Raw genomic sequence first — 23,979 nt, 5'->3', positions numbered from 1 at the left:
CTGATTGGTGTTTACAGTACCGGTGTAGTAAAATCTCTTTGCTGTTTAAGGCTTCTAAAAGTTCCATAGTGGTATGATACCTATCAGCAAAGAGATGATGACCCTTGGCGAATGGTTGCAGAAGAGTCTCAAACACTTTCACAGCCTTGTCATGTGGGACATCCGGATTGTAAGATGTCTTTTGTCCAAAGTAGGTCAAGAGATTAATAACATATCCAATAGTGCTGTCAGTCAAGCCGAAGACTTGATATATGGTATTTCTTTGGAATTTGGGGGTCGAACATTTAATAGACCCAATGCCCTTGAAATCCGACAAACATCTCATCCAGCGAAAGATTCTGAAACTGATAAAATGCGGATCTAAAATTTTCCAAAAGCATATTTATGAAGTGTTTTATTTTATCCTTCGAAGAGGCAATTGCAGAATCAGATCAATGCAACATTCTGTGAAATATGAATTAAAATCTTGGGCGAGAAAACATATGGTGGTACCAAGCATTATAAGTTGCTTGTGACCGATGAAACCAGAGCAGCACTTTCTCCAATAGTTGTTAACATTTTTGTTTACATCTCACTAAATGTTATTAAGCGTTTTGTCTCATTGTGGTGTCGCCGGTCACAGGTTGCACTATAATATATAATATCGTTTTTGATAATATATAATATCGTTTTTGATAATTCAGCCTGACTAAAACTAATAATTGTCATAATATGATGAATTATAACATTGATTTTCAGCTGCTATCTTAAAATCATTCACGCTACATCGTTCATATTCAGGGAACTTTCAAGCTTTAATTTCACCGATACAATAATATATTAAAGAGTAAGAGTAAGAAAATTTATTTTCTCTGGTTACCCAGTCACATGGGTATTCAGGAGAACGAAGAAGCTGATTGACTTGCAAAGGAGGTGGTGAGCCAGGAAATACCTGAAGACAGTAAAATCCCTCACGTGGCCTGAAAAATCTATTTAAAAAACGTCCAATATGAATAGGAACGATCATGGATTCAAGACACTTAAAACAAATTTATACAAATTAAAACTGAATTCGGTCCCAGAGCCACCATGGGGCTAAAAAGAAGAGATGTGGTCAGAATAAATCTACTCCAGATCCGACATACTGCGTTCACTCACCATTTCCTTCTAGCGAAGGATATATCCCCATGTGGAAGTTGTAACTTCGTAACCTCACAGTCAACATATTCTAATAAGAGTGCAAAGTTAGAACACGTGAATTCATGACATTATGAAAACAATTACTTGAAGTCACTGTTCAAGTTAGTCGATCCAATAATAGTAATAGATCTTTATTGTCCACAAATGTGGCAATTTGTTTTAGTTACACTTGTTATAATGTTATGTGATAACTATAATATTCAACAGATATTTCACTTCTACCTACTCTTTCTCTTTATCTTTCTCTTTTTTTCACTTGTGCTCGCACACACAAACACCAGTGCTGCATACCCATGAAAATGTGTACAATGGAGATCCAAAATGGGTAAGATTTTGAAAAAATGTATACAATTACAATCCTGCAAAAACGATACTTAGCGTTAAATTTGACCATGAAAGAAATATTATAATTGATAATTTAAATCAATGAATAACCTTACTATTTATAGACAATATAAATAATATCCACTTCCGAAAGCCACTTATAAATTTGATATGACACAGATAATACAGGCCTGTAAATCCTCCGACAATTGTCGGATTTCCGACAGTCCGATTTTGCTCGATATATCCTGTTAAGTGCTGATATTTAAAAAAAAAATTTTTTTAATTCAAAATCAAATGTAAAAATAAAGTTTGTAAAAAAGCAGAACCAACAAAAAAGAAACTAAAAGAGTTTTATTTCGTGCCTAAAAAAAAAAAGTTTTTATTCCACGTCGAACGCCGAATTTAAAAAAGATAGAAACTTTTTATTTGTCGCGTCAAAGACAAAACAAAACTAAACAAGGTATATTATCATTCTACCTACACACTCCACCAGACGTGGATGTATTCACGCCAAAGACAAGAGAGAAGGTCGCGAGTCATTGAACACACTGGCACTAGCACTCATAGCCTGTGTCGGACCGGGCCGTTTATCTCTCTTTTGCTACAAATACACACGCATTTCTCCGGCTGTCTCTTTTCCTTCCAATGCTTTCTTTGTTTCAGTCTAAAAGACAACCGGAAAAAAATAATGCGAAATAAATATTTTTCTCCTCAACTGTGATTGACTGCTCTCAGCGGAAGTTTTCTGTCCTCAGGAACGTTTAAATTTTTCTCTTTTTCCTCCTTCACAAACGACTGCACCTTCTTCTTCTTCTTCTTCTTCTTCTGCTTCTTCCTCTGCTTATTCTTCTTTTTCTTCCTCAGAGGCCAACACTTCGAATTGAAGATATAAATGGCCTGTCTGTCTCACGAATGAGCATATCTGGTGATGGACAATGACATTCTAAACCATTTCACCGAGCCAGACTTTTTCGTAATGGCTGAAAGAGAGTTCCAGGTCCTGATGTTGGAGGGGAAAAAGAAATAGATATGCACGTCTGTTCAGGAGTATGGAATAGCGAAAGACATTGAGAAGTTCCATGTCCTGTCTTTTTTAATGGTCAGTTGATCCACTGAAGGCTTTGTAAAGGACAACTGATTTGTTTTGGGTTCTTCTTTTGGCAAGTGGTACCCAATTGAGTTATAATTTGATAAGTTTAGTGACGCTTACCTCTGGTTCGAAATTGGCACAACAAACCTTTTTGCTCTTCTCTGTATCTTTTCCAGATCAACATGTGCTTTGTTTTAGGATCCCATACAGAACTGCTCTACTATAAGTATGGAATAGCGAAAGACATTGAGAAGTTCCATATCCTGTTTTTTTTAATGGTCAGTTGATCCACTGAAGGCTTTTTTCTTCATCTTTGAGTTCTTCTTTTGGCAAGTTGTACCCAATTGAGTTATAATTTGATAAGTTTAGTGACGCTTACCTCTGGTTCGAAATTGGCACAACAAACCTTTTTGCTCTTCTCTGTATCTATAAGTATGGAATAGCGAAAGACATTGAGAAGTTCCATATCCTGTTTTTTTTAATGGTCAGTTGATCCACTGAAGGCTTTTTTCTTCATCTTTGAGTTCTTCTTTTGGCAAGTTGTACCCAATTGAGTTATAATTTGATAAGTTTAGTGACGCTTACCTCTGGTTCGAAATTGGCACAACAAACCTTTTTGCTCTTCTCTGTATCTTTTCCAGATCAATGTGTGCTTTGTTTTAGGATCCCATACAGAACTGCTCTACTATAAGTTGGGCCTACTGTACATCATGTACTATTTCTTCTTTACCAACTCGTCACAGTGCAGGTGTTGCCTTTGTAGAAAGGTTTGCTTTTCCTTTGTGTTTGCTAACTATGCTTTTATGCCACTTCATTTTGTCATTTATTGTGATCCTTAAATATCTTGAATCTTCTTCTCATCAAATTGAGTCATTGTGAATAAATACGCTATTTCAATTGGCTAATTTTTGTTCGATATGCTTAGTAACTGGCATTCCTCGGGTGAAAGTCCATTTCCCATTCCTGTAGTTTGTCGAGGTCGAGGTAGCAATGCCATGTCTTTGTGTTCTTTTTTTTTTTGGATTTATTGCAAGTTCTTCTTCTTCTTCCTCCTCCTCTTCTTCTTCTTCTTCTTCTTCTTCTTCTTCTTCTTCTTCTTCTTCTTCTTCTTCTTCTTCTTCTTCTTCTTCTTCTTCTTCTTCTTCTTCTTCTTCTTCTTCTTCTTTCTTCTTCTTCTTCTTCTTCTCTTCTCCTCCTCTCTTCCTCCTCCTCCTCCTCCTCCTCCTCCTTCTCCTCCTTCTTCTTCTTCTTCTTCTTCTTCTTCTTCTTCTTCTTCTTCTTCTTCTTCTTCTTCTTCTTCTTCTTCTTCTTCTTCTTCTTCTTTTTCTTCATCTTTTACTTCTTCTTCTATAAGAATTAATTTAAATAAAGGAAAGAATCAGCTTTAAAATGTAACACAAACAAATAGGAGCGAAGATAAAGCAGCTTCTCGTGTCACATCCTTGAAAAAGGTAGGAATTGTTCTCTTCCTTTCACTTTACAACTAACTCAGACCTGGGCCCAGAAATGTGTGTATGCTCTAAATAATTGGGTTTTTTGGGGTTTTTTGTACAATAAAATAAGGACCTGCATATTTTGTATTATAAATGAGTTGGGGAAAGTGACAGGATTTGACCAGTCAATTGACGTGTAATATCTGTGTTGTGTTTATTAATTAATCCATATTTTTGTCCTGTTGGTCTATTTTCACGTGGTCAAAAAGTTCAGACAATTTTTTCACCAACCATTCACAGGCCTGATAATACATTATTGAACTTCCTATATGAATGTCCAGGTCAACAAACAGATTAAAGTGTTTAAGTACACAAAAAGAGTGTACGATTGTTAAAAATGCTTAAGTAATAGACATTTTATAACACGTACACTCCTTAGAAAAATGTATACACTGAGCAAAAATGGGTAAGAATACACATTTTTTACCTTAGATTGGCACCACTGACGCACAACATAGACAGATGCATTTCGTTTCAATTTATTACATTTGTAATTTTCACCATTATCAATTATTATCAATTACTCTGACATTAAGTAAATCATTCAATCAACATGTCCTTATTTAGTTATTCAATATGAAATAATCAACACTTTTATTGCTGATGGAATGAACGTTGGTTTGTACTTGTTAGTTCTACATTTAATCTGACAAAACCTTCTCCTAGATGGTAAAAGATTGAATTCATGGTATAAAATATGTTTTTTATTGTTGATAATTGTGAAAGCTTTTCTTTCCATTGCTTTTCCATGAATTCTTTCTATGCCATCAAGAGGATGGATTATTATTTTTGCTACCTCTTTGATAGATTTTTAAATTTTTGATATATTGATTTTTTTTATTTAGTCCGCAATCGCCAAACCATATACCTAGCCTAGTGCAGCCAAACGCAATTACACTTTTAACAAGTTTGCCAATTTTCCATATATTTACGGAATTCAGTATATTATAAACCTTCAGTATATTTTCCAATCACCTGCTAAACGGAAAAAAAGTCAGTACATAATGTCTTTTTACTGTAATTCAGCGCTCAGAAAAGGGTCGGTCAATGTGTTTGCATAAAATTTTGTAAATTTTTGCCTCGTGAATTGGCAACCCTGTTTTAATCAACTTTTAACATAGTTTTCTTCCCTATGTTCTCAATTTCCTTCGGATGTATAATCTTTGGGCAACTTTCTTAGATATTATATTAATATGTTGAGAGAAATTATGGGTAAGATTGATGGCTATTCCTAAATATTAAAAATGTTCAACTAACTCAACATCATCATTATTGATCGTCACACATTTAAAGTCTCTTTAGTATTTTACACCAAACACTTCTTTCATTTTATCAACATTTAATTCAAGTTGATTTAGTTTACACTAATAAGTGAGGATATTAATTTGTTCGAAACAATTATTTTTGGTAATTTTATCTTTTAAAAACCACAAATTTTATCATATATATGCATATTTCACTATAAAACACTTTTCAAAGGATGGGTCTGCAGTCGTCAGTGTATAAGATGTACAGGATTGGGGATCGCGCAGCCTTGAGGGCATTCATTCAACAACGTTCTTGTGATATTTATATTTTTGCCCAACTTTACACTCTTTGTACCGTTTAAGGGGCGGTTTGGGTCTTTTCATAAAAGAAATTTAATTACCTATATTGGGCGGTTTTAATCATTCTGTATCGTCAATATAGTTTGAAAAACAACATTTATGGTGAAAAATTTTAATTATCAGTGTTGATACTCATTTTGCGATCTAATTTGGGGGTCTGACACCAAAAAGATAACAACATCTTGTGGCAAACGTTCCACAAAAACTAATGAAGGAATGACATCCATATTCTTCCCTCTTGTCAACAATGTACCATAGTGCAGACCAGCCGTTCATACCGATTAATCGGTATCATACCGATTTGCAAGACCTTTTTTTCGTATTTACCGATTTCCCGATTTACTTGCCGATCGTACCGATTTCCCGATCTGCATGCCGATCGTACCGATTTCACCAAGTGACCAAGGGCCCGCAGCCCTCCACCCCTCTCTTTTACGTTTACTTTGTGCTTTACGTTGCACGTTAAAATTTTCAAGTCTCGTGAACTTTGACCCGTCCCGCGATACCTCGATAGATACATGACGTAGCGAGCCTCTTTGTGATGCCCTCACACAGATAGAAAACACACACGGCGCGTTATTTAGTTTTCATTTCCTTTGTGAAGCGACAGCGAGCTGTACTGGTAAACCACCGCGGTCCCTGGCTTCTGACTCGTTACCAAGTGCCACCATCTTTAAATAAGTTAGTAATCTGATTGCCATATTGGCGTTGTGCGTGCCATTTTGGGTGTTGGGGAAAAATAAGGGGGGGGGGGGGGGGGGGGGGGGGGGGGATAATTGGATAATTTTACGTCTCATACTGATTTTTTTTCCCAGATACTGATTTTTTTACAATGTCATACTGATTTCCTTTTTCGTGAAGTAGCAGGTCTGCATAGTGTGTCACCATAGAGAGATTTTACGGCTTTAGCTTATGGAATTTTTATTAGATCATTACAAAGTTGAGAATCAAAATGTTATGACAAAATTGATGTAAAAAATTCAGATTTAGGATTATAATTTAAAATTCACAAAACTTACCAAAAAAATCTCTCTATGGTGACATAATACATTATCTCTGTGATAACTGTGGTAATTTTCAATTTCATTGAATAGATTCTGAGAAACGTTTGACACAGTTTCCCATACCCTTAGAAAAATGACATATTGAGAAAATAGCAAAATGGCTTCCCGTTTTTCACACATTTCTTACTACCTGTACCATTTTCGACTGTGTATTTCGTGCTTTTATAGTCTACTTTAAGAATTTGGACTTCACTTATATTATTTCTAAGATAATAAAATATCATTTTCCACCAAAATCTCAACATCAAATTTTTGAAGGATTTATCTAATAATTCGACGCAAACCGCCCCTTAATAAGGTAGTTTGGAATATCCACGTTGCACAGCTTTTGAAGCAAAATATCTGTGTTTATCGCAATAAAAGCTGATGAAAAGTCAACGTATAGAATTCTGGCATAATTAGTAGGCGTTTGGTCAAGGAGTTTTTCAACCGAACTGACAGTTAAAAGGGTGTTCTCTACACTGGGATGATGCTTGTATGCAAATTGATATGGACGTAGCAATTTCAGGTTGTAGCATGTTTGTAGGAGCTCACATTTAAAAAAAACAGTTCTAAACATTTCATGACAAGTGATGTAATCGTCACTGGGCGGAAGTTGTTCAATACGTTTAGGCAATGCTCTTTTGAAACTGGGACGACAACTGCAGTGGTGCCAATCTTACGTGAAAAATGCTTATTCTTACCCATTTTTGCTCATTGTGCACATTTTGTTCTGTACGTATTATTAATGTTCTATTATTTAAGCATTTTTATCATGCACTCTTCTAGTGTACTTAAACACTTTTATCAGTTAACCTGGAGATACATATCATATAGAGAGTTCAATATATGTAGTATTATTTGGCCGGTCATATCAGATTTATAAGTGGATTTTGGAAGTAAATATTATTTATATGGTTATAAATAGTAAGTTTATTCCTTAATTTATATTATCAATTATAATATTGCTTGCATGGTCTAAAAAAAAAAATGGATTAATTAATAAACACAACACAGATATTCAGACCTGCCGTTCATATCGATTAATCGGTATCATACCGATTTGCAAGACCTTTTTTTCGTATTTACCGATTTCCCGATTTACTTGCCGATCGTACCGATTTCCCGATCTGCATGCCGATCGTACCGATTTCACCAAGTGACCAAGGGCCCGCAGCCCTCCACCCCTCTCTTTTACGTTTACTTTGTGCTTTACGTTGCACGTTAAAATTTTCAAGTCTCGTGAACTTTGACCCGTCCTGCGATACCTCGATAGATACATGACGTAGCGAGCCTCTTTGTGATGCCCTCACACAGATAGAAAACACACACGGCGCGTTATTTAGTTTTCATTTCCTTTGTGAAGCGACAGCGAGCTGTACTGGTAAACCACCGCGGTCCCTGGCTTCTGACTCGTTACCAAGTGCCACCATCTTTAAATAAGTTAGTAGTCTGATTGCCAGATTGGCGTTGTGCGTGCCATTTTGGGTGTTGGGGAAAAATAAGGGGGGGGGGGGGGGGGGGGGATAATTGGATAATTTTACGTCTCATACTGATTTTTTTCCCCAGATACTGATTTTTTTACAATGTCATACTGATTTCCTTTTTCGTGAAGTGGCAGGTCTGGATATTACACGTCAATTGACTGGTCAAATCCTGTCACTTTCCCCAAACTCATTTATAATACATCATCAAATTTAGCTTTAATTATTCTTTTGCTGGATTGTACGCATTTTTTTTCAAAATCTTATTCATTTTGTATCTCCATTATACTCATTTTTATGGGCAAGGGTTGGCAGCACTGCAATCGATGTCTTCCAAAGTACTGGCTCTGATTGTTCGTCGATTGACCTTTGAGATGGTTTAGTATAAGGGATAGCCAGCTGTCGGTAACTGTTTTTTCCAAATAGTTTCGGTAATATTGTCAGGTCCTGGTGCTTATTTCTTCACATTTCCTAAAGACGACACTTATAGTTTCTTCTTCAATGTATTAAGAGGTGCCTCATTGTTGTTTGACAACCATTGTGTAACATGTGGGAACCTGTCAATTTTATATTATCTGCAGGGATATGAACTTCTGTAGGAATTGTAAAGAAACATTTTAAAATAACCCAAAGGACATGAATCTATTATGGTATTATAAATTTTATTACAACATTATTTACGTGAGAGAGCAACTATGGACTCTACAGGCCAATAATAATTGACCAAAGCTGGAAACGGGCGCTTTAATGACCTGAATAGTGTTGAAAGCACAATTTAACTCCTAAAAACAAACGTATTCATCAAAACACAGATTCAACAAACTTTTCCAGTTGTCCCATGTAGTTTGACGAACGCAAATTGCACTGTATTATCCTCTCTTTCTGTATGCATGGATTACTGGAAAGATTGGACAAATAAAAATGAGCTCCAGAGTGTTCAATCCCCCCTTAACCCTCTTCTTATCAACTACATCAAAACTACCACATTTGTTACGATCAATATACATTTTTTCTTATTCAGATTTATTTTGTACTTCACAGTGATCTTTGTTTAATTAATAGAGAGATTTGTAGGGAGATTGAGTTTGAAAAATCATTTTTTTCTGCTGGGTAAGCCTGCCATTTTGGGAAAATACTGAAAATGGCTAGTAGAGAGAGTTCAATGTTAAATGGTCAGTTATTTTAGAGTATCTTTTTTCTTACAGGTGACGTCCAGTGTTGACATTGACCATGGGCGTGATTGGTTTGACCACTTTCATCGACAAGAACACTCATCTACTGCATAAACATGAGCTTAGAGATTGTCATGTGGTAGTGGATGGAAACAACTTGTACCACCACATCTATAGGGCCTGTCATGTGGTGGCCAGGTTTGGGGGGGATTATGATGTCTATCGTCAACAGTTACTTATTAATTTCAAATCTTTGTTGAAGTGTGGTATAAAGCCATATGTTGTTCTTGATGGAGGTTACACAAGGGATAATAAAAAGTTTAAGAAATGCATAGAGCGGGCAAAGGACCGTATCCGTAATGCACACATTGCCAAAGTGAAAGGGGAGTGTCGAATGTTGCCATTACTGGCGTATGACACATTTATCCAAACATTGGAAGAATTGGACATTCCTCATGTAACCTGTCAATACGAGGCTGATTGTGAAATTGCCAAACTGGCAAACAAACTAAAATGCCCTGTCATCAGCAACGACAGTGACTTTTTTATCTTCGACTTGACCCATGGATTTTTGCCTCTTGATTACCTTGATTTCAATCCACTATACAAAAGAAATTCTGATGGGTCCAAATCGTCTCCCTTTCTACATTGCCAATTATACAATATTGAAGGATTCATTGATTCTTTCGAAGGGTTGAATCGCTCCATGCTTCCTGTGTTTGCTACTCTACTTGGAAATGATTACGCCCCACCAATGGCTTTTCAAAAAATTGATGAAACAATTCACCTGCCCAGAAAGAAGCGAGTTCACCTTTCCCCCCGAGTGTCAAGGATCATGAAGGTAATCCACTGGTTAACAAGTCACAATTCAAACAACCTAGTTGATAACATTAGGCCTTTTATCAAAGCACAGAAAAAATTCTTCTCTTCAGTCGAAGGATATTTGGATATTGATACCTTTGAAGGGAGTGATTTGTTCCAATATTTTTCAAGAAATGAAAGTTTCACTCCTGTCGCAGCTCCTACTTTTGCTGGATATAACGGTTCAGCTTTTCCACCTTGGTTTCTATGGTCCATTTGCAAAGGGCAAATCACTCCTGCAATTCTCAATGCTGCTGTTCTCCATCGTACTATTTTTCTAACTCAAGTTGAGGAACTGAGTTTACCAACCATTTATCAGTGTAGTGAGAAAATACGAAAGGTCATTTACGGGATTCTTATGACAAGTGATCCAGTGAATAATAGAGAAAATGCCAGAGATGTTTTGTATGAGAGAGAAGAAAGCTTCAGTGCTTTATCACAACTTTTGCAGTCTGAAATGGAAACTTTAAAAACAGACATGGTTCCATCAAATAAAAGTGACCTAAAAATGAATGGGGAAAATGATAGAATTAAATTGTTTGGGACAATAGATGGTAATAAATCTCAATTAAGTCAAGCTGTAGGTTTTGACTCGTGTGATTCTACCAAGGATGATACCCATTTAGAAATGGATTTGGACAAAGACAGTGACATAAAGGTCATATCTGATATTGATGACGACCTACCTGCCCAGCCCAATGTTAAGAAACAAACAAAGTTTGAAGAATACCACCGAGAAAGCAGACATCTGAAGAAAACATATGCCGACCCTATTCTCTGTGTGGGATGTGAGCAGTTACCCACTCTCTCTCAAATTGGGGATTTCGACAGGGAGAAAAGATTGTCACTATTGTTGTGCTTGCTAGATGTGCATTCTTCTTTGCTCAAGGCTTTTTCTCCAGACTTGTCCCTCTTTGCAATCAGCTTGCTCACCTGGATGCGCAACGCCAATCCACCATTAACTGAATATCATTTGGATTGTGCCATTCTCTGTCCAATACTTTTGCACATGATGAATTCCATTAAACCCCAAGATGGAAAAAGTAAAACCAATGAAAATGAGGGAGATGAAAAGGAAAGTTGCGACTGTATTGACCTGACTCGGATATGTCACCAAGTCAAGACGGCAAATAAAAGTAAGTTTTATACAGTGCGTAATAATTTAGATAAATATCGGACATTGAGACCCATATTCAACCAGAGAAAGGGAATTCTTCTAAAATGTGATGTCGTACACGCATTTGAACAGTTGCAAAGTTGTATATACGACATATCAAATCTGAACAAGCTCATGAGATTTCCTTTACGCAATACCCAGCCTGCCTTTGTGATCAATGGGAGTTTTATGTACAATTTTTACACTGACCTCGTGTCAAGACCAGTACCCAGTCATTTCCTAGAAGCGATGATTCTGAAAGGGTCAGATCTACACAAAGTCTTTCTAAGGATAAAGTCAGTAATATTGGAAACTGTTGGTAGTGCCTGTAACTTTATTACACCAATCGTCAACAAAATAAATAAACCAAGAAAGAAAAATAGGGGGAAAGGAAAAAGTGTTTCTAAGAAAGAAATTGAGATGGTGTTATGCTGCAATGATGAAAGTAGTGAAGGAGAGGTTACAACCCTTGAAGGTTTCAATGTTCAAAATAAGTTTTCTTTGTTAACTGTTAAATCAGCTTAGGCTATCTTAAAATAGTTGACCTTAGTGCGGGGCGGTCCTTGGCAAGCTTAAGGACCACGGTCCTACGGTCCCTGGCAAGCTTAAGGACCAAAGTCCTACGATCCCTGGGAAATGAGAACCGCAAGGACCGGTCCTAGAACCGCTCCTTTTCGACATTGAACATTCCTGAGGGACCGTTGGAAGTTGGAACCGTTTTGACCTTTGGGACCGTGGGATCGTTCATTCTTGAGGGACTGTTAAGACTTGGGACTGCTACACGATGAAAACCGTGATCTACAGTAGGTTCTCAGTGAAAGTGAGAGCGGAGACAGCTTCGTTGAGAGGGAGAGTGATGTGTGCTGTCAGATAGCGCTATTACACAAGAGTGACACAGTGACAAGAATTGTGTGAGTGTGTGTGTGTGTCAAAAGGATAGGTCAGGAAGGTGGGGGGGGGGGGGGGGGGGGGTGGTAGGTCATGGGACATGACTAATCTGTGGCAAGACCGAGTTTGAGAAGTTTTGGGGGGTCTTTTCTTTTCTTTTTCTTTTTTTTTGTTGTTGTTGTTGTTGTTGTTGTTGTTTTTGTCTTGTCTTTGTTATTGTATTGTTTTTTTCTTTTTGCACTTTATATTTTTCAATTACATTTTTTAATCATTTCAATACACACATTGGGTGTTTATTCCGTATGTGTTTCGCAAGCGTCGAGGTCCCTCCAGAATATGTCAATAAAGATTTACAGATCAAACATAACACTTTTTTATTTCCTTCATCTTTTTCGTAATGGTCCCAAGTCCCAAACCCAGCTGGTTTTTCTCGATGACATATTTTCCAGTTGAAATGTAAGCATAGCTGCCAACTGTTCCGTAAAAAACGGATTTGTTCCGTATTTGGCTTCCCCTCTAATCATCAGTGTCATTTCCTTCCACTGTTCACGGTCTTTTGCTGTGGATGCTAATTTCGTATAATCTTCCTTTGATTTTAATACTTTGTTATTTTGAAGGCGATTTAGGTCTCTATTGAGGACTGTGAATTGACGTGGGTGGTCTACCTTGATATTTCTTGTGTCCAGATGGGGTGAAAAAAGTATTCATGGCTTTATTAGCTGGTATATTTACATCTCTTCTGAGTATATGCCCAAAAAGCCGCCACCTTGCCTCCTGGATTTGAATGGATAAAGATCTTTCATTGCATTTTTCATACAGTGTTTTATTGCTTATTTTTGTGGGATATCGTATATTCAGGACCCTTCTCCGTTGTTTTCTATGGAGTCTGTCTAATCTTTGCTCTTCGTTTCCAGTCAGTGCCCATGTTCCGTAGTTGTATATAAGCACGGATTTTACAACGTTTGTGTATAATTTGATTTTAGTTTTAGTGTTTAATTTTATTTTATCTTTTCTAATCCATATGTTATTGTCAGTTTTTGCCAAAATCAATCGCAATATTCTCTATTGTCTTCTGGCACTTTTCTACCCACTTCATCTCTTGTTGGCGGGTGGTTGGATGGGAGCATCACCCTTGAATCATATACCTATGATGTTCGCATGGGTGTACGATCCGATAGTGATGTCGTTTCTTCTTCTCTTTCCTAGCCTATCCTGCTTCTTTGGTTTATGATTGTATTTTTGACAGGGGATTTTTTTTTTCTGTAAATCTCTGCCTGTTTGTTCTTGGTTATTTATAATTTAGCTTATGATATCTTTAGGTTATGATTTTGATTTACATTTGTACTATTTTTGTTAGATTGCTTGTTTTTTTGTTTCAGCGGTCTCTCATATAACGTCAATTGTGTTGGAAGAGACCTAAAGCAACAAACAAACAAACATCTCTTGTTGTTACCAACATAAGTGCCTGCTCCACTCACTTTTCTGAATTAAAAATTCACCCCATATACCGGAGCATACTCAATGTCTCAATCGTTTCTATGTTATATGTTTGTGTTGAGAATATTGGCTATTAACCTTAACTGCTGGCTAGGTAACTTCGCAATGGTTGTGTGGTGAACCCGCGGTCTCCAGAAGTCGGTGAGAGAAAGCTCAAGGAATGACCTGAGTTTGAAACGAATATTTTTGTGTTCGTGGATAGCTCATACGGTAGAGTCACGCTCTCACCGGCCAGGCGGAGTTGTCGTACCAATAAGGTCGCAGGTTCAACCCCCACCACCGCCGAGAAAAAAAAAGATTATTCTCTATTGTCTTCTGGCACTTTACTACTCACTTCATCTCTTGTTAATATCCACTAAATGTGCTCACAGCGCTTTACAAGGGGTCCCTGGTCAACAGCAACATTTAACATGTAGGACGGACATGACGCCTGTTATTACAATTTTTCGGACAAGGACAACGCTGTTAACGGCCAGGTACTCATTTTACACCTGAGTACGGTATATATATATATATATATATATATATATATATATATATATATATATATATATATATATATATATATATATATATATATATATATATATATATATATATATGTTATTACAATTTTTCGGACAAGGACAACGCTGTTAACGGCCAGGTACTCATTTTACACCTGAGTACGGTATATATATATATATATATATATATATATATATATATATATATATATATATATATATATATATATATATATATATATATATATCGGCCGTTTTCAAAAAAACGCCAAATTCGAGTCTTCAATTTTTTAAAACGGAGTGGCTATTCGTCAGTACTGACCCCCAGGCGCTGGCACCTGCGGGTCAGTACTGACGAACAGGCACCGGCGTCTGGGGGTCAGTACTGACTAATACTATTACTATTACTAGTACTGATGCCAATTGGTCAGTTCTGACCTGGCCACGGGCGTTGACGGTACCAAAATTATGGAAAAATGCCATTTTTAAAAATAACTTGCTCTACGACAAATAAATCAGCATTTCCTGTCCCATACTAGTCGCAGGGAAGCCCTTGTTTTCACTAAATCTTTTTGTCGGTTTACGTGAGATTTGTTTAATAAATATATCAATTAATTAAACAAGTGAAATTGTCCAATCCTGAGAAAAAGACCAAATTTGGTGTTGAAACGCCAAATTGGAAGCCCTATATTTCGGTTCATCCAACGCGCATGCTCACTGCACTGATGCGTGGCGCTAGAACTGAAAGTGAAAGCTCTTTCATTGTCTCGTCTTTCTTCATTCCTGTCATTTGAAATTCGGCTTGCTCGCATCTTACTGAGACAGGAAAAGTAGAAAACGGTAAGGGCTGCCTGAAGCCGGTGATCGTAAAATACTAACGAAAGAAAATGAAAGGCTTCGTATGGGAACAAAACAGACAATGGATGTTTCGGATACAAACCCTTCATTAACACAACAATACACAAATAAACGTGGAAAACAATAAAATATAATGAAAAATAACTTTGTCGTCTGTACTCAATGGTGGTTGAGGTTGCAGTATGAATGAAATGTCAGCGTGGGTAGAGGATAGGGTGCCCCAGGGGGGTGATCTGATTGATAAGAAAAGGTCAGCGTCAGGGAGCAGAATCTTCCAGAAAATAATGGAAGATAAAAGACATATAAGTAGTAGTAGTAGCAGTAGTAGTAGTAGCAGTAGTAGTAGTAGCAGTAGTGGTAGTAGCAGTAGTGGTAGTAGTAGTGAGTGGTAGTAGTATAATAGAATGGACAAAGTATTATAAAAGAATCGTAACAGGAAATATTAGAACACATTTTCCTCTATTTTTCTTTAAATAAAGCTATAACGAAAATATACGGGGAAAAAAACAATAAAAACAAAATAACCCAAAGAAATAGAATGGACAACATAAAATAAAATAGAATCTTGCGGTGGCTTGAAATAACGAGTCGTCATATCGTTGCCCCAACGGCATCTAACGCGTTAGAAATCAAACTTATCTAGGTGACCAAGTGTTACTGTGTGCCATCGGATAAGTTGGCCTGAGAGCCTGGAATTTTAATTGTTTTTTTTTTTTTTAAATGGTATACTTTTGGAAGTGAAAGTATAAGTGCGAAGAGGTCTTTGCACTGACGAACAGGTCCGATGTTCGTCAGTGCTGATCAATGGTGGGCGGTGGCACAGACCGAAGAGAGGTTGTCTGTGGGCGGTGGCACCTGTTGTTCAATACTGACCAATAGACACCAGGTTATTGGTCAGTACTGACCTCCAGGCGCTGGCGTCTGTTCGTCAGTACTGACCCGCATGTGCTAGCGCCTGGGAGTCAGTACTGACCAATAGCCCTAGCCTTTTTAAAAAGTCAAGTATTTCCAACATACTCATTATTTTGTGTATGCTTTCTGTCATATGTATGCGACATAAAATTGTAATACCAGGGCTTAATGAGTTTCCAGTGGTCACTTATTCAAGTATTTGTGAATGACGATCCACATGTGACTCATTCCTGTTACGCTTATAAAATTATGTCACATTACATAAGTTAACACATTTTTGGACAATTATTGAAATAAAACATTGAAAAACAATAAACAAAAAGCATTGATACTAATTCTGACAATAAAATGACATTTATTGTTTTACAAAAGGCATTCAGAAATCAGTTTTTTAAAAGAAAGGATATTATTTGAGCAATCATCATCTCCAAATGATTATAGGAAAATGACAAAAATAAAAATTGTTTACCATAGGCAAAGTGTTAAACCACCACAAATAATATTTCCTTTCAAGTTTTTATATTTATCATGAAAAAAAATGAAAAAGTCATTCTTAACAGGAATGAGTTTGTGTAACAGGAATGAGTGGACGTAACAGGAATGAGTTTTCTTTTACAGGAATGAGTAATTACAACATATTTATTCGAAAGGATTATAAATTCAATACGCTTAGTGATTGAAACTCAGAAGGGGATCAAAATGGTTAGGGTGCCAATACATTGATTTGGGGCTTATGTTAGTAGAGACCCACAAAAGAGCACCAACGTTGTTTGTTAACTTAACTCTAGGTTGAATCAATTGACTCAAGATAACTCTTTTGTGACAGTTCGGAATGTTTCGATAAACAGACAAAAGAGGCATTTTTAAAACACTAGAAAGAGCAAGAAGCTGCCACATATCCATGTATGATTTTGGTTTACTTAATGACATAACGTCCAGTTTAAACATCTCTTCTAGGGTATCTTTATCACTTATGTGAAGATCGGGAATATAATGGTCCGAGTTTGTGACAAAAATTCAACAACTGTCTGGATGTTGTCATTGAGTGAAGTAAGGTTTGAATCTGAAAAATTAAATAATGGTCCTTGCGTAAAGCCAGCTCTTGTATCAATCTTATTCATATTTCGTCTGTTTGTGTGTCTTTGCCAAATGCATACACTGCACCACTTCTGCTGGCCCCAACTATTCCACAAACACGTAATGCTTGGTTTTCACATTCATCAACCACTTCATCAAATGATTTGTATTCATTCAATCTTTTGATAAAACCATTGTAATCGATTTCAGTCGGCATCACCTTAATGTCTATGTCATCTTGGTCATGTTCATCACTTTAGTCACTGTTTAAGTCAACCGGTGCAACTTCAGGCATGTCTCCATCATTTCCTTTGAAAACATGTTGCTTCAAATCACTTTGTAGAAATGAATGAAATTTAATTATGTGACCAACAACATTTTTGAACATTCTTGACTCCTCTTCTCCAAAGCGCTGAAGCAACCATATTAATGTTTTCACATTTTTTACATGCACATGTTTCTCTGTCCCTTTTTCTTGGAGTAACAACCCAAAATGGCTTAAGTCGGTGGAATGAAGAAAATGACACATATGGGTTTCAAGAGATGTATCACTTGTACAAATGTGACATTGTATAACATAATAGTCTTCTTTATTTCTTGACTTTATTTCTTGTTATTGTGTTTCTCTTTCCTGGAGCTAATTTAGAAGTGTCACCTTTCAAGAAAAAATCTCGTACTATTTGCTTGACAAGATCTGGAAATTTTGGAGGCATTTGACGCCGTTTCCGAAATTTTCCAAGAGTTTATATTTTGAGAGTCATACCAGCTGCCAAATGTTTCACGGATTTGTACATGTGCCTTCAGTTCCTCAAATGTTTGATGTCTTATAAGAGTGCAAAATGATATTATAATGTTCTTTTCACTGAATTTTTGCCACCTTTCTTGTTTTTTTCTGCTATCTTTCAAAAGTTTTCTAGTTTTTGATCGGGGTGTCAACTGAAGGTTGTGTTTTTTTAATGACCTGTCCAAGCGCTTTTTGTACTTTTTGGATTTCTTTTTTGAATGAGAAATAAAGGAGAACAGCCTGTTTTAGTAGCTTGATATCTATGACGAGAGATATACTGGAGTGGAGATTTTGAGTGTGAGGATGGAGTGTAACTCAGATCAAGATTTTGCTGTTTCCGGTTTGTAGTGTGTGTGTGATAATTTTTTTAAATCCAATTCTTTCTCTGTTTACGTTGTTCTCTTGGTGTCTTATCTTTTATGGACTTTTTCTTGCCACTCGATTTGTCGCTCTGGTATTTGTCTTGTTCTTTTTTAAGATTAACAGCACGTCGAATAGGAACTCCATCTCGTCTTTGACGGTAAAGTCGTTGCTCTCGGCTGACGTCATGGCTTTTTTTGGCCTTTAATAATAATAATAATAATAATAATAATAATAATAATAATAATAATAATAATAATAATACTTTATTGCATCCCAAAAAGGAAATTTTTTGTACAGACGTGTTATAATTTACACAATAAGATAAAAATACAATGGAAATAGATGTATATATTTTTTTAAAAAGGAGCAGCTCTATAACCAGAGCTGCACTTTATAATATGAATAATTTCAACACTGTATGATAGTTAAAACTGTCACTATAAATTGAAAAGATTGCAAAACAAATAAATTAATATTTATATTTTTAAAAGTAAAAATGAGAAATTATTATATAAAATGATCGGAGTATCTATTCGTCCTTCAGGTCGTATTCTTAAAATGTGTCTAGCAGACCTTCAGTGCTTATGCAAATGAGGTAGGCGTGCAATACGCACAAGGCAATTGACGGAAAGGCCGTTTTTTTTATTTTTGTAACCCATCGTCTCAAAACGGTATTATGTCAGAACGAACCACATGCTTAAAAGCCGAATTTAATGTTAAACTGGTCAAAAAATTGTTGGCATTCGCAACATAAAATATGGTCGCCATTCTCCTCAATAAATCATATAAACTCAAAACAAATCTAATATTTCTGGCTATAAAATAAATTTTCAACATCTTAACAAACCTGACTTAATACCGTTTTGAGGCGAATGTTCACATTTGTCACAGTATTTTTATATGTATTAAATTCAAGGTTATTGCCCTCCCATAAATCGCATTGTTATTACAGTGACCTATATATGTCACTGCTTCCGTGGCTTTTTGTGTGCGCCCATGTTATCTATGTAATTAAGTGGAATTACAAAATCGGAGTGTTCAGTCCTTCACGTCTTCATTTTTTTAACGACTGTTGAAACGTAAGCATCGTTATGAGTATGCGTAGAAAAAAAGCTATTACTCTCTTCTACTCTCTCTCTCTCTCTCTCTCTCTCTCTCTCTCTCTCTCTCTCTTCTCTCTCTCTCTCTCTCTCTCTCTCTCTCGCTCTGTCTGTCTTTCTTTCCCTCTGTATTTCTCTTTCTCTCACATAATTTCTTCTCTCTCTCTCTCTCTCTCTCTCTCTCTCTCTCTCTCTCTCTCTCTCTCTCTCTCTCTCTCGCTATCATCCTCTTTCATTTCTTCACTCTCTCTCTCTCTCTCTCTCTCTCTCTCTCTCTCTCTCTCTCTCTCTCTCTCTCTCACACACACACACACACTCTATCTATCTATCTATCTAGCTATCTATCTCTTCTAATTTCTTCCTCTTTTGTTTTCTTAAAAACCTTTCTCTCTCTTTATCTATCTCTCATTTTATTCTCTCCCCCCTCCCTCCTCTTTCTTTCTTGACTTCTGTCACATTTCTTTTCTCCTTGTCTCTCATTCTTCTTCCGCTCTCTTTCTTTCTTCTCATATTTCCCCCCATAAATCTCTAATGTTCCCTATGTCGGGTTGTCTCTCGCTCCTTTTAAGTCTATTCCTCTATTTCGTTGTCGTCGTCTTCTCTCTCTCCCTCCCTCTCTCTCTCTCTCTCTCTCTCTCTCTCTCTCTCTCTCTCTCTCTCTCTCTCTCTCTCTCTCTCTCTCTCTCTCTCTCATTTCTTTTCTTTCTTTCTATGTTAAAAAAATTGAGCTTTTGTATAGCGCAATAGCTACTCAATGTGCTCAAAGCGCTTTGCAAGGGGTCCCTGACCAACAGCAACAACATATAGAACGAAACATGACGCCTCTTAGGCGATATTATTTTTTTTCTTCTGACAACGCCGTCAACTCATTTTACACCTGAGTACGATGAGAAGTGAGTAAAGAGCCTTTTCCAAGGACTCAGCTATGCACCGAGCGAGGGTCGAACTCAGGACCTTCCGATCCAAAATCGAGTGTCATGCATATCTCTATCTATCTATCTATCTATCTCATTCAATTCCAGTCTTCCTCTTTCATTTTCTCTACCACCTATATACATATTTTACACACACACACACACACACTCGCTCTCTCTCTCTCTCTCTCTCTCTCTCTCTCTCTCTCTCTCTCTCTCTCTCTCTCTCTCTCTCTCTCTCTCTTTCTAATATGTATATTACAACGACACAGATTACACCGCACCCCGCGACTGCAACATCATAAATTATACCCCCCCTTAAAAAAACATACACTTCCTGGCCGCCTGTACGACTTAGAGTTGCCAACCACCGAAGAATTAAAATACATTCGGAAGACCTAAAAAGTTTTCGTCGTGAGCTTGCTGCTATGGTAATGAATCGAGATATTGAGGCGGTGGTGGTGGTGGGAATCATGGAGGTAGAGAGAGAGAGAGAGAGAGAGAAGAAGAAGAAGAAGAAGATCATGAAAGAGAGGAATAGACAGAGAAGGAGCAGTGACAACCCGACAGAGGAAACAAAGAAAAGTGTGAAATAAGGAAGAAGAATGTCCCACTATGTGCCCTTGTGGTGGTATGACTCGCTTTCGGATCGGATTGGAAAATCCTGGGTTCGAGCCTCACTCGGCTTATAGTTGAGTCCACTTTTACCGTACTCAGGTTTAAAATAAGTACAAGGCCGTTAACTGCGTTGTTCTGTCTGAAAAAATGTAATATCGCCTAACAGACACCATGTAGGATGTTAAGTGTTGCTGTTGGCCTGTGACACCCTGTAAAGCGCTTTGAGACTTCGAGCGGATATTGCGCTATAGAAAAACTCTCGTTAGTATTTGTGACAATGGTAGAAATTGCAGTTATGTTGTTCTTGTTTCGACGATGATGAAATGATGGTAGTGGTGGTGTCACTGATCTGCCATTGTAGTGATATTGATTGTGGTGTTGATATTTATGATATTGTGCAAATGATGGTGGTAGCGATTCGGATGGTAATGATTATGTTGTAAAAGTGCTTGTGGTAATGATGATGATGGTTTTAAAATTGATGTGGATCGACGTTACTTAATTTCAGGTCTGATAACCATTTCCTTATGGGCTCATTGCTGTAATGGAAATCTCAAAAAAATGACGCATTATAGAACAATGTTAAACTAGGCCCATAAGTGTGTTCGGATGTCAGACCTGCGCGTTTGTGGATGCTTTGTTAACCTACAATGCAGCACAAACCCCTTTCGAAATGGTATTCTTTTTTTCCACTATAACACAATAAGTCGAATGCTTGGCAGGTCTGTATCACTGCGTACATAGACACACGTTAGTTGTAAAAATATCTATTGAAATACCACCTTGAATGGTGATAAGCCAAATTACACATCTGGAATACAAAATTTGCATACAAAGTTTTTTGAGTACAGAATTATTGATACAAATCGTGGATTTATTTTTCTTGTAACCACTGTTTAAAATATATCAAGCTTTTTATGTATATATTTCCGTCTTTTTATTTTTTAATTTAAAACTAAAGTTAGGAATTTGTTTTTGGCCGGTAATCGTACCTTTATCAGCCTTATTAGACCCCTACCCAGATCAAAACAACAACCCCAACACCCCTGACAACATTACCCCTTGTTCTGAGTTTAAGAACATAGGCAAATTATTGTTCTTAGGCCGAACTGGGCTTTTATGTTCTGTATCATCCTATTTCACCCAGTTTCAACCCGTAGACATTTTAAAGCCCAGCCCGTTGACATTCTAACTTCTCGTCAGGGCAAAAGTGGATACCAAATACTTAATAGTATTAGCTAACGAATGAAGTACTGAAAATATTGAGGACTTGGTATTAGTGTCCTTTATTAATCTTTAATATCTTTGACATCGTATATGTAGATTAGATTAAATGCAACGTTGTGCTTTCGGCTTTGGAATTAATTTGCGTGTTGTAAAGCCGCCAAATTCCATACCGTCTATACCATTACCTCGTTCACTGCCACTAACGCATTGAATTCTCCGTGAATTAAATCTACAATTCTGTTATACAGCTCGTCTTCTCAAGACAGTACAACTTATAACAAAATTTTCTGAAGTTAAAGGACATGTATCGACATTGTTCAAATAAATGAAACATGTTGGCTAAATTCAAGCCAATATTGATGGCCCTCACTGAATTATACATGTCATATTTTTTAAAAACTGTCCTTTAAATGCTGCTAAAGATAGATATTTAAATAATATTACAAAGTTAAAATCTTTTATCCTTCCCCCCCCCTCTCTCTCTCTCTCTCTCTCTCTCTCTCTCTCTCTCTCTCTCTCTCTCTCTCTCTCTCTCTCTCTCTCTCTCTCTCTCTCTCTCTCTCTCTCTCTGCACCTACAGAAACCACGCACCCCATCCCCGTTCGTTAAATGGTCTCCCCTTGTGACTGTGACAATGATTAACGATGTTTTAGTTCACGCTCATTATCAAGTCTTGTCAACCGCCCCCCCCCCCCCCCCCCTTCTTACCCAAGCTGTATAGTCTACGGTCTATACGATATCTTCTTTTCTTTCTTTTTTTTTTTAACCTATGGCGGGACGGAGAAAAAAAAATTGAAAAAACATCAAATAGCAGCATTGAGTTTTTCAATAATAAATGGGTCACAGTATCCGTTATTCCCTTCGCAAAAATTATTCGTACGTAAGTCTAAGCCGTCTGTAAATTTTAGAACTGCCAACTTCAACGAATAAAAAAAATATTCGGAAGTTTGCAATTAAAAAAATCTGTGATGGTGGTGACCTTGTTACTTGTTATGGTGATGATGGCGATAATGACGCTCTGGGCCCGTTTTTATGAACGTGGACTAGCGCTTAGTCTTTGATTTTAGCCAAGGACTTGAAAAAATCGAATTATATGTGAGCTGACCAAATATTTCCCAGACTAAAATCACGTCACCTTCAGACTAAGTTTGATTAAGTTTTAGTCATTTATTGCTGAGGCCGGACTTTAAGCTTAGTCTGAGACTAGTTACTAGGATACGTAATATCGTCGATAAACTATTTTTAGATAGAGAGAGCTTCGATTCGGAAGGAAAATACTTCGGTTACGAATGACAGAGGCAAAAGGTGTCCTGCTGGTATTGTCAGTACTTTTTAAAAAATGTAAGATATGCTAGACCTTCGAAAGTACAATTTTTTTGTGAGTAAAAACTAGGGAAAAAACCCGGAATCTAATCGGTTAGCAGGTTGCAAATGAACGGAAACTCGAAGTGGAAGGGTTCGCTTCAAAGAACAACCAAAAAAAAAACAAAAAACAAACAAACAAAAAACAAAAAAAAAAAAACAAACGACTAGAAAGTATAGTGGAGACAAAAATTATTCTGTTGGCATGACACTGACTGAAATAATGTGATTCGTCAGAACACATTTTCCGTTGTTTTTTGTTGTTTTTTTAAAAAAGTTCAATTCGTTTGATTTTCACTGACACTTTCATTGGCCTAAATATATAATTGACAGTCGACCATGGGCATCATTGTTGTCTGATCAGTCGACAGTCAATATCACGTGATTTCATTAATCACGGCAAAAGTAAGTTCAATTATGAAACGGAACGGAGGTGTTGCTAATTTCTTCTTTGGAAATCT

General features: G+C 36.9%; 1 protein-coding gene across 3 annotated transcripts in view; it reads left to right on the top strand.

Moving 5' to 3' along the window:
* Positions 1 to 13,817, top strand: part of LOC144977204 (single-strand DNA endonuclease ASTE1-like) — a 28,833-nt gene extending 15,016 nt beyond the window's left edge. Inside the window, exons 2-3 of one of the 3 annotated variants that reach the window (XM_078922158.1) lie at positions 1,461 to 1,504; positions 9,429 to 13,817. In XM_078922158.1, the coding sequence (XP_078778284.1) occupies positions 9,454 to 11,937 (2,484 nt within the window). In that variant the 5' untranslated portion in view covers positions 1,461 to 1,504; positions 9,429 to 9,453 and the 3' untranslated portion in view covers positions 11,938 to 13,817. Of the gene's footprint in view, positions 1 to 1,460; positions 1,505 to 3,247; positions 3,364 to 9,428 lie in introns of those variants that run through there. The other 2 variants (XM_078922159.1, XM_078922157.1) reach the window with 2 other exon arrangements.
* Positions 13,818 to 23,979: the final 10,162 nt, after the last annotated feature.

This window comes from Berghia stephanieae, chromosome 7 (genome assembly GCF_034508935.2).
Source record: "Berghia stephanieae isolate SIO BIC M18660-M18661 chromosome 7, UCSD_Bste_1.3, whole genome shotgun sequence".
NCBI classification, from domain to species: domain Eukaryota; kingdom Metazoa; phylum Mollusca; class Gastropoda; order Nudibranchia; family Aeolidiidae; genus Berghia; species Berghia stephanieae.
This window is presented reverse-complemented; position numbering and strand designations above follow the sequence as displayed.